The sequence below is a fragment of the Engystomops pustulosus genome, chromosome 1 (assembly GCF_040894005.1).
Source record: "Engystomops pustulosus chromosome 1, aEngPut4.maternal, whole genome shotgun sequence".
In the NCBI taxonomy this organism is placed as follows: domain Eukaryota; kingdom Metazoa; phylum Chordata; class Amphibia; order Anura; family Leptodactylidae; genus Engystomops; species Engystomops pustulosus.
Window position 1 is genome coordinate 186859171 of NC_092411.1, and position 11705 is coordinate 186870875.

General features: G+C 46.5%; 1 protein-coding gene across 4 annotated transcripts in view; it reads left to right on the forward strand.

Moving 5' to 3' along the window:
* Nucleotides 1-6368, forward strand: part of CHRNA6 (cholinergic receptor nicotinic alpha 6 subunit) — a 70913-nt gene extending 64545 nt beyond the window's left edge. For all 4 annotated transcript variants that reach the window (XM_072115330.1, XM_072115322.1, XM_072115340.1 and 1 more), the window contains one exon: nucleotides 5939-6368. In XM_072115330.1, the coding sequence (XP_071971431.1) occupies nucleotides 5939-6067 (129 nt within the window). In that variant the 3' untranslated portion in view covers nucleotides 6068-6368. The remainder of the gene's footprint in view (nucleotides 1-5938) is intronic.
* Nucleotides 6369-11705: the final 5337 nt, after the last annotated feature.

An 11705-nucleotide genomic window follows, 5' to 3' on the forward strand; every position in this document is an offset into this window, starting at 1 on the left:
GCTGACCACCCTCTTAAGCATCCCCTTCAAGGTCTTATTAAACCTCTCGACCAGGCCATCTGTCTGAGGATGATACACAGAGGTGCGGAGCTGTTTTACCTGTAGTAACTTGCACATCTCCTTCATTACCCTAGACATGAATGGGGTACCCTGGTCAATCAAGATTTCCTTGGGGAGGCCTGTGCGTGAGAACACCTGGAACAGCTCCCTAGCAATATTTTTGGAGGAGGTGTTCCTTAATGGAATCGCCTCGGGATACCGCGTAGCGTAGTCCAGGATAACTAGGATGTATTGGTGCCCCCTGGAGGATTTGACTATGGGGCCAACCAGATCCATTGCAATCCGTTCAAAGGGCACTTCTATGATCGGTAGCGGGACCAAAGGACTCCTGAAGTGGGAGACCGGGGCAGTAAGTTGACACTCAGGGCAGGAGCTACAATACCGGTTTACCTCCTCCCACACCCCGGGCCAGAAAAATCGCTGCAGGATCCTCTCTCGGGTCTTCTCAGCACCTAAGTGCCCTCCCAGCACATGTTTGTGTGCCAACTCTAGCACCAGCCTACGGTGAGATTGGGGTACTACAAGTTGCTCAACCTCCTCACCCCGTATCTGGTCGACCCTGTACAACAGTTCCCCAATAATCACCATTCGGGGGTATATTTTATCAGCCCCTGGTATTTGGAGTACCCCATTTATCACCTTAACGTTCTCCCGTGCTTTAACCAAGGTAGGGTCCTGTAGCTGTGCAGCCCCAAAATTTTCACGGGAAATCTCAAGGTCCAGCACGTCGGCCACCTCCTCGTGGCCCTCGACCTCACCAGCTAGGACCTCTAGGGGAGAGAATTCATCACATGGGGTCACCCCTACTGCTGGTGTGTGTACATCGGCCTCAAAGGGTTCAGGGGCCAAGGCCGGACATACCTGACGTCCATTATCTGCAACAGCACCTGAGGTGAGTCTTCGTCTCCAGAGGTCCCAAAACACCGGTAAGTCTCTGCCGATAATAGCCTCATGAAAAAGGGTCCCCACCACCCCCACTTCATGGGTAACAGTACCACAAGGGGTATGTAGGTTGATGACCGCAGTGGGATATTCGCGAGTGTCCCCATGTATACACAACACTCCCACTCTCCGCCCACTGTATAGTCCAGGATCAACCAAAGTTCCCCGCACCAGGGTGACCAGACTCCCTGAGTCTAGTAAGGCTTCCACTGTGTGACCACCGATTGTGACCATGCATACTTGGGGTTCTGCATCCGTGACTGACTCAGCCGCCAGAACTGGCCGGGCAAACAGTGACACTCGCCGGGTCTGGTTGCAGTCCATTGGCTCCACTGACAGGGGACAGTTGGCGGCAATATGGCCCATTTCATGGCACCGCCAGCACTGGATACGGCCATGACCTCTGTCACGAGCCTCACTGGGTTTCTGGGTATCCACGCCCCCCAATGAACCCCCTCCCAACCTGACATGTCTCCCCTTTTCCGCAGTAGCAGTCTTACCAGCTGGTTTAGTGACCCTGTCACTGGCACTGCTTCGTGTCGGAGAGGTAAGTAGCAGGTCCTCCGTAGCCCGATACCTCTCTACTAGGGACACAAGCTCCTCAGCTTTTGTGGGACCGGCCTGTCCAACCCACCGCTGGAGCCGAGAGGGCAGAGAACGGGTGAATTTGTCAAGGACCACTCTCTCTACCATCTGTGCGGGGGTGCAGTCCTCTGGTTGTAGCCACTTCCGGACAAGATGGATCAGGTCATGCATTTGGGAGCGTGGGGGTAATTTTTCTGAGTAAGCCCACTGGTGGACCCGGCTGGAGCGAACTTGAACGGTGACCCCAAGACGAGCAAGAATCTCCGCCTTTAGCTGGGGGTACTTACGGGCCTCCGTTTCACTCAGGTCGTAGTAAGCTTTCTGCGACTCGCCGGTCAGGAACGGTGCCAGGACATCTGCCCACTGCTCAGCCGGTAACTCCTCTCGCTCAGCTACTCGCTCGAACACTGTGAGATACGCCTCCACGTCGTCGGTCGTCGCCATTTTTTGTAAAGCCTTTTGTACTGCAGCCCGTGCGGAACGCTGGACAACCGGGTACCCTTGTAGACCAGTATGGGACCCCTCAGTAGTCGTCGCTTGCGGTGCTGCCATAATGCCAGAAAACTTCTCCATCATCAGCTGGAACATGGCTCGGGACTCCTCCTGCTGTTGCTGGAGCATGGCTTGCTGCTGTCGGGACCTCTCCTCCTGCTGCTGGAACATGGCTTGCTGCTGTCGGGACCTCTCCTCCTGCTGCTGGAGCATGGCTTGCTGCAGCTGCCGATTAGCCAGGGACTCTTCCTGCTGCTGCTGCCGATTAGCTCTGGCCTCCTCTTGCAGGTATTTAATAAAGTCCTCCATCTTGGCCTTATCCTGCACTTTGCCTGCTGCTTTCACCCAGGCCATGCAATGTTGCAGGATGTAGCGAGCCTTTCAGGTGTATGTCTTTTTGAACTGCCCGCAATCCGAAGCACCATATGTGGGGATTTGGCCCAGTAGAGACCGTGGTAGCGGGGTGCTGGGATGCAGTTCAAGACAGGGACACCAGGGTACAGTCCAAACAGGTCTCGCCTGCGTTTATTGCAGCAAAATTAAACCAGCCTTTACATTCAGGTATTTGAATAAACAAAAGAAAACCTACCCGTCAGGGTGCTAACTATACAAATAGTCCACTAGCTCACACTAAACAAAGATCACGTGGCTGCTCCAGACACACAGGTCAGAGCTGTGTCCTCTCAGCCTCCTTCCACAGAGAGACAACCCACTCAACTCTGCTGAATCATTTTATCCAGGCTAATTAGGCTGTTCCCATCACCTGTGTCCAAGGTGCTGGACAAACCCACCTCAGCACTAAGGCCTTGCATAGAAGCAAAACCTAGGGGAAACATACCGCCCATCCACAATTAACCCCTTCAGTGTCTCACAAAATATATATATATATATATATATATATATATATATATATATACACTCACCGGCCACTTTATTAGGTACACCTGTCCAACTGCTCGTTAACACTTAATTTTAGGCATGTAGACATGGTCAAGACAATCTCCTGCAGTTCAAACCGAGCATCAGTATGGGGAAGAAAGGTGATTTGAGTGCCTTTGAACGTGGCATGGTTGTTGGTGCCAGAAGGGCTGGTCTGAGTATTTCAGAAACTGCTGATCTACTGGGATTTTCACGCACAACCATCTCTAGGGTTTACAGAGAATGGTCCGAAAAAGAAAAAACATCCAGTGAGCGGCAGTTCTTTGGGCGGAAATGCCTTGTTGATGCCAGAGGTCAGAGGAGAATGGGCAGACTGGTTCGAGCTGATAGCAAGGCAACAGTGACTCAAATCGCCACCCGTTACAACCAAGGTAGGCAGAAGAGCATCTCTGAACGCACAGTACGTCGAACTTTGAGGCAGATGGGCTACAGCAGCAGAAGACCACACCGGGTGCCACTCCTTTCAGCTAAGAACAGAAAACTGAGGCTACAATTTGCACAAGCTCAACGAAATTGGACAGTAGAAGATTGGAAAAACATTGCCTGGTCTGATGAGTCTCGATTTCTGCTGCGACATTCGGATGGTAGGGTCAGAATTTGGCTTCAACAACATGAAAGCATGGATCCATCCTGCCTTGTATCAACGGTTCAGGCTGGTGGTGGTGGTGTAATGGTGTGGGGAATATTTTCTTGGCACTCTTTGGGCCCCTTAGTACCAATTGAGCATCGTTGCAAAGCCACAGCCTACCTGAGTATTGCTGCTGACCATGTCCATCCCTTTATGACTGCAATGTACCCAACATCTGATGGCTACTTTCAGCAGGATAATGCGCCATGTCATAAAGCTGGAATCATCTCAGACTGGTTTCTTGAACATGACAATGAGTTCACTGTACTCAAATGGCCTCCACAGTCACCAGATCTCAATCCAATAGAGCATCTTTGGGATGTGGTGGAACGGGAGATTCGTATCATGGATGTGCAGCCGACAAATCTGCGGCAACTGTGTGATGCCATCATGTCAATATGGACCAAAATCTCTGAGGAATGCTTCCAGCACCTTGTTGAATCTATGCCACGAACAATTGAGGCAGTTCTGAAGGCAAAAGGGGGTCCAACCCGTTACTAGCATGGTGTACCTAATAAAGTGGCCGGTGAGTGTATATATATATATATATATATATATATATATATATATATATATACAGATATGTAAAAGTACATGAACACAGAACCAAAACCAAGCTCAGTGTTGTGTATTGAATGCAGAATTGTGTGATAATGGCTAATACCAGCACTTAACCCCTTAATGACCTGGCCTTTTTTTGTTTTTTTCATTTCTATTTTTAACTTCCCACCTTCAAAAATCTATAACTTTTTTATTGTTCCATGTACAGAGCTGTGTGACGGCTTATTTCCTGCATAACAAATTGCACTTCATAGTGATGGTATTTAATATTCCATGCCGTGTACTGGGAAGCGGGAAAAAAATTGGTTTTCTTGTGGGCTTGGATTTTACAGCTTTCCTGTGCGCCACAAATGACATGTCTACTTTATTCTTTGGGTCGTTGCGATTATGGGGATACCAAATTTGTATAGGTTTTATAATGTTTTCATACATTTACAAAAATTAAAACCTCCTGTCAAAAGTATTTTTTTTTATTTTGCCATCTTCTGGCGCTAATAACTTTTTCATACTTTGCTGTACGTCGCTATTTTGATGAAATTTTCATGGCTATCAATTTTAGGACTGTGTGACCTTTTGATAACTTTTTATAGATTTTTTTATGTTTTTCAACGCAGTGAAAAAACGTTATTATATTTTGATAGATCAGGCATTTTCGGACACGGCAATACACAATGTGAAAGTATTAATATTTATATCAGTTAGGTTTTTTTAAAAAAAACTTTTTTTATTTTTACTTTCATTATTTTTCAGACTCCCTAGGGTACTTTAACCCTAGGTTGTCTGATCGATCCTATCATATACTGCCATACTACAGTATGGCAGTTTATGGGGATTTTCCTCCTCATTCATTACAATGTGCTGATTAGCAAGTTGTAATGAAAGGGTTAAAACGAGACAGCCTCGGGTCTTTGGAAGATGATGTCACTGGGAGCGACGATCCGCTGCAAGATGGCGGCACAAGATGGCAGCGCAAGCTGCTGGCGGTGAACGGCGCTCTGTTGCTCCCCTAGAAATCACAGTTATGCCCCTATAGTGCTTCCACCACACCATAGTAGCCTGTGCTGCCCCCAAGTAGTCACATTTCAGCCTCTACACCCCAGTAGCCAGTGCTGCCTCCAAGTAGTCACAGTGCTGCCCACATGTCCCAGTATCCAGTGCTGCCCTCCGGTTGTCAATGAGCTGCCAACATGTCTCAGTAGCCAGTTCTGCCACCCCCAAGTAGCCAATAAATAAAAAAAGGACATATTTACCTGCTCCTCCCAGCATCTTCTTCACATCTCTGGCGCAGGCAATGAATGATGATGTCAGCCGGCGCCAGGTGAAAGGGCTATGACCGGAACTGACCTGGGGCAGGCCGACCTCATCACACGTCTCCTGCATTGGGACTACTGGTAGCAGGCAATGGAGCATGGACGCAGAGAACTCCTTACTGGGTGGGAGCCAACACTTCCCGGAGTAGTGTGTGGAGTTAGGTGGGGCGGGTGCACCCGGCTCCTGCCAACATCCAACCCCCCTTCCCCATCATGGTGGCAGTATAAGAAAATACATTTTTTTATTTTAAATATTTATTTTTTAAATAGAACCCTTTACCCCCAGACTACCCTAGGCACCGTGCCCTAGTGGCAAATATGGCCCTGTCTGTGATGCATTGCCCTTGTAAAACAGTGCAACTTACTATTATGCTACTTTTTAATGCAGTCAGCTAATAATACTTTTATGTCTTCATTTCAGGAAGAAGATGACTGGAAGTATGTTGCTATGGTCATTGACAGAGTCTTTCTATGGGTGTTCATAATCCTATGTGTTTTAGGAACCACTGGGTTATTTTTGCAGCCAATGATAGATGGAAAAAAAACATAGAACTTTTCACAGAGATGCTACATAATTAGTGTTTACTTTTTATGTCTCATAGGTTCACGCCAAATTCTATTGTACACCAGCATACCAAACAAAACCTGATGGAAGTAGTCATAGCAAATGACCAATTACATTTTACTTGATAGATTTATTATATAATATAATGAATCAAGGGGGATTTGTGAACTAGAAAACATTTGCGAAATTATTCATACTTTTTACATAAAGCAAAACATGGGATGGAAACTGTGAAAAGCATTAAATCAGTTTGTCAATATTTTTGTTCCTGTGCCAAAAATAAATTTAGTAAATTATCATTTATTTTCTTGTCCTTCCTATATATTTCATTCTTAAAGCAAAGCTCACAAATGTTTTTTTTTACATTTTTATTCTGTTTTAATTTTTTCAGTCATTGATTTTTGTGTGAAAATGAATGAGATCCTTCTTTTCATTTGAGTTATGTGAACTTACTGTGACCTGCTGGGAATTACCTGTCTGTAAAAATGTCAACATCTCACTTTCTGTAGGATGAAAATGCAATATCTGCGTGTGGGGCATAAACACGTATGACAGTTATTGATGGTGATTGGACAGACTCCTGTCACACAGGTATAATGAGGAAAGTGATGGTTAAACCTCACTATACTTATGGGGGGATTTATTACAAGTGTCTGAGAGCAGAACTGTTTTAGTTGTCCATGGCAACTAATTAGAGCCCAGGTTTATTTTTCCCATAGCTATTAATAACAAGCTGTGCTGTGATTGGTTGCCATTGGCAAATAAAGCAGTTCTGCTCTCAGACACTTCTGATAAATCTCCCCCATAGATTTAAAATTTGAGATCTATCTTATGCGTCTGAGGTGTCATGGGATTTATAGCAATACAAAAAATCAAGATACAAGAGAATGCACTGCAGAGAAGTGAGTGCAATGCCAAAAAATGCAGTGTCAGATACTTGTCCAGCAAACACTGCAACCACAATCAGACTTGGCACAAGCTGTCAGGCTGGTTAAGCGATTTCTCTGCAGGCTACATACTGCCTAAAGCAGATAAACCTCCCTGACAAGGGCAAACCTGCTATCAGGAACCTAACTAAAGGGCCCTAAGAGACCCTGCAGGGTTACAGGGAAACCTTATATCGTCTGGCAGCTGCTGGTTGGTGGACCAGACAGGTAAGAAGAAGTCTGAGACAGAACAGAACTGGGTCAAAACCAAGACGGTGGCAAAGGCAAAGAATTCTATCACTAGAGAGAGAGGTTGAGTAAACAAAGCAGAGGTCAGATACACAGAATAGCAAGTAATATCAGAGAGGAGACTAATAGAACCAGCAAGGTGTAATGGGACTGGGCAGATATATTAAGCAGTTCCTTTACAAAGGAGTTCCCAGAAGCTGACTCTAGTAATCCTTGCTAGACAGGGCTGAGCTGCAGAGCACACAGTGTGGCTCAATCAAACACAACACAGGAACAACCTAAGCAACAGTTCAAACACACAAAGCACAAAGGAGAATTAACACCACCCAATCCGCAATCTGCGGACAGCGGAGGATTTTAGCATAGATGTTACATGAAGATTGCACAATACAGTCTAGTAAAGAGGCATTATTGAAAAGGCTATAAATTACCCCAATTAAACTGCACATCTCCTCAAATTGATTTTACACTGAGATCAGTTTTAAGAAAGATTTAGACTATTGTCAGGATTCAGAGGTAGTGGACCCACTGTACCACCATGGAAGATGATGTAAAAAACTGGGAGCGGTACCTATGTGGTACCGTTTTCACAAGAGCCCTTTGCAAAGCAGGTTGGACTTGTTGCGGTGTGGTACCACCTGGTCGCTCCATAGGCACGACTTTGTCTGTGGTGTCAGCAAGTTGTGAGGCAGAATTGTGGTCAGGGACAGGCAGGAGGTCGAAACAGGCAGCACAGGTTCAACGCCACAATGTTGTGTCAGTACCACAATGGGAGACACAAGGGAGAAGAAATGCTGAATGAACTGCTGGTAGTAATTAGCAAAGCCCAGGAATCTCTGGATAGAACAAAGTCCTACTGGACAAGGTCACTGAAGTTCCGCAGATAACTTGGCAGGATCCATCTGTAGTCCCTTGTCGGAGATAATGTAACCGAGGAATTGAATACTCTTTTGATAAAACTGACACTTCTCGAGCTTGGCATACAGGCAATTGGTGCTTAGGCAACTGAAAACTTGTCGGACTTGGACCTGGACCTGGATCAGGAAATCGTCCAAATAGACCACAACACAGGTGCAAGCAAGTCTCGGAAAATGTAATTTACAAACTCTTGAAATACAGCAGGTGCATTTTAGAGTCCAAAGGGCATGACCAAATACTCAAAGTGCCCATCACAAGTATTAAAGGCGGTCTTCCATTCATCGCCTTCGGTTGAGATTATATGCCCCCGATGGTCCAGTTTAGTGAAGACCTTGGCTCCACGGAGGGGAACAAAGAGTTCTGTGATCAGGGGTAGTGGATAGCGGTTCTTCACCGTAACTTTATTAAGGCCACGATAGAGCCCCTTCTGCAAATTCTCCTTGATGTAGGCCAACATAACCACGGTTTCGGGTATTGACACTTTGATACACCCGAACCTGTGGTGGAGACGTTCCCGTCATCAAGTTTATAGGGCGGTTATAGGGTCTGTGTAGCAGCGATTCTCTGCTTGCTTCTCCAGAAAGACATGTGCAAAATCCATGTATGGAGCAGGAAGACCTACCAGAGGCTTGGTGGGTTACCGAGAAGCTGCAGGATGAGGTGCCACCAAACAACAAGGGTGGCATTCCGGACTCCAGGGAAGAACCTCACCGGTACACCAGTTGAGCACAGGAGCATGACGTTGTAACCCCAGAAGTCCCATGGGAGCACATATATAGACAGTCTCTCTTTAAGCAATGCCCCAATTTGCAGGCACAGAGGCTCGGTGCGATACTGGACTGAATCGCAGAGGATCTGCCCACTGATGGAAGAGATAAGCAGTGACTTCTCTAGATGAACCAAAGGGAAATGATGCTGGGAGACCAGAGCAGCATCTACGAAGTTCCTTGCAGAGCCAGACTCCAGGAAGGCTGAAGCTTAAACTGGATCACTTGTTCCAAAACTGAGTAGAGCTGGAACATACAGGTGTGGAGAAGGTTTGTTCTCACCTAGGGGCGCTTCTCCCAGGAACCCTAGGTGCATGCATTTCCCGGACGCTGAGGACGAACTAGACACTTCTTAAGAAAGTGCTCTGGGCTGGCACAATAGAGACAGAGATTCCCTTGCCTTCAACGGGAACGCTTTTGAGTACACAGACGAGTTCTGTCTACCTCCATAGGTTTCTCTGCAGCTGACACGGAAGACGGCTGTCTTTGGAAGACAGGAGCCAGGCAGGGCAAACGTCAATCCTGACTTGCACCTGTTCGAGACGATGCTCCTCAGGACGTTCAGAGAACCGGATGTCAATCCAAGTGGTCAGAGAGACCACTCAGATAAGACGGGAGGTCTCGTGCAGACAGTGGGGCAGATTTACTTACCTGGTCCATTCGCGATCCAGCGGCGCATTCTCTGTGCTGGATTCGGGTCCGGCCGGGATTCATTAAGGTAGTTCCTCTGCCGTCCACCAGGTGGTGCTGCTGCGCTGAAAAGCATCGGAACGCACTGGAGTTCACCGAGCCGGGCTGAGTGAAAGTAAGTGCAAGCTCCATTTTTTTTAAAAAATGCGCCGGTTTTTCCAAATCCGTCGGGTTTTTGTTCGGCCACGGCCCCTGATTTCCGTCGCGTGCATGCCAGCGCCGATACGCCACAATACGATCGCGTGCGCCAAAATCCTGGGGCAATTCAGGGGAAATCGGCGCAAGTCGGAAATATTCGGGTAACACATCGGGAAAACGCGAATCGAGCCCTTAGTAAATGAACCCCAGTGTGTCTTTAATCTGTCCAGAGTGCCTTTTAAAGGGTTGCGACCAAGGCTCTTTCATTCCAGGCTAGCTCAGAAGCTAGGGTACGGAGCTGAACTGCGTAATCCCCAACAGATAAGTCCCCTTGCCGCAAGTTCAGCAGGGCGGTCTCAACAGATGACGCCCGGGCTGGTTCCTCAAAGATGGACCGGAATTCAGTGAAGAATATGGTGATAATAGCTGTGACGAACTGCATAGACATGAGTTCCATATGCAAGGAAAAGCCGGTGCAAATGGACCCTAGGAGGCGGGGATGCACACGACAGATCGTGGGAGACAGCACTGGATCACAGACATGTGAGAGAGCCTGTCGCACAGCTGAGGGGGCACAGGGAGGCACATGGGTGCGCCTGTGACCTGTGAGGAGAGGAATTAATGCTTATACAGAGATCTAGTGCATAGTAAGGCAGGGAAGACACAGAGCTGACAGCACAGAGCATTGGATCTCTGCATCATAGTAGGAAATGATCACCCAGTATATATACTCGAGTATAAGCCTAGTTTTTTAGCACAAAAAATGTGCTGAAAACCCAAACTCGGCTTATACTCAAGTAAAAAAAATATAGGTTTTACCAGGTTTTTGTGGTAAAATTAGGGGCCTCGGCTTATACTTGGGTTGGCTTATACTCGAGTATAGACGGTACTACACCACATTGAAAAAGATATATTAAAACATAACAACAACAAAGCATAATAATAGAACATAACAACTACACCATAACACCTACATAGGTATTAAATGATGAATACATGGTAACATCACAGTATGTGTACATATATACACGCAGTCCCTGGGTTACATACAAGATAGGGTCCGGAGGTTTGTTCTTAAGTTGAAACTGTATATTTTATAATTGAAGTTCTAGACAATTTTTTTTCTTTTGTCCCAGTGACAATTGGAGTTTCAAAATTTTTGCTGTAATTGGACCAAGGATTATCAATAAAGCTTCATCACAGACACCTTACAGCTGATCATTGTAGTCTGGGACTATAGTAAAGCATCAAGAGAGCTTCACCAGAGGTCACAGTGGGCAGAGGGGGTCCGTCTGTAACTATGGGTTGTCTGTAAGTCGGGTGTCCTTAGGTAGGGGACCGCCTGTATACTTATGTACAAGATACATATCTCCAGAGTCCCCAGATTACATACATGATCTGTAGGTTTGTTTTTAAGTTGAATTTGTATGCAAGTCGGAACTGTATAGTTTATAATTGTAATTCAAGCCAGAATTATTTTTGGTCTCTGTGTCAATTTTAAAATGAAGGATTTTAAAAATGTTTGGCTGCCATAAATACCATTCTTAACAATATATACATAAACACATTGAAATTTGAGAATAGCTTATTTTAGCTAAGTGCAGAGTTAGGCAAAAGTTTTAATACTTAAAAGTTGTTTTTATAAGAACAACTGAACAGTACCATTGTCCCCACCACCTGGGGTCTGCGATGTGAGGCGGCTGGGTCTGCAATGTGGGGGAGAAAGGTCAGCGATGTGAAACGGCGAGGGTCCGTGATGTGAGGCAGCGGTGACAGCAACTGTGTACCACACACTGCACTCACACTCACAAGCTATTCACGGTGTGGATGGTGGAGCGGAGCGTCACATGCTGGATCACTGTGTCCTGGCTGCAGTTCTAGAGCTCATTAGAAGCTTGATGGCCAGGCTGCTGCTGGCTGCCTGCCTCCGACCAT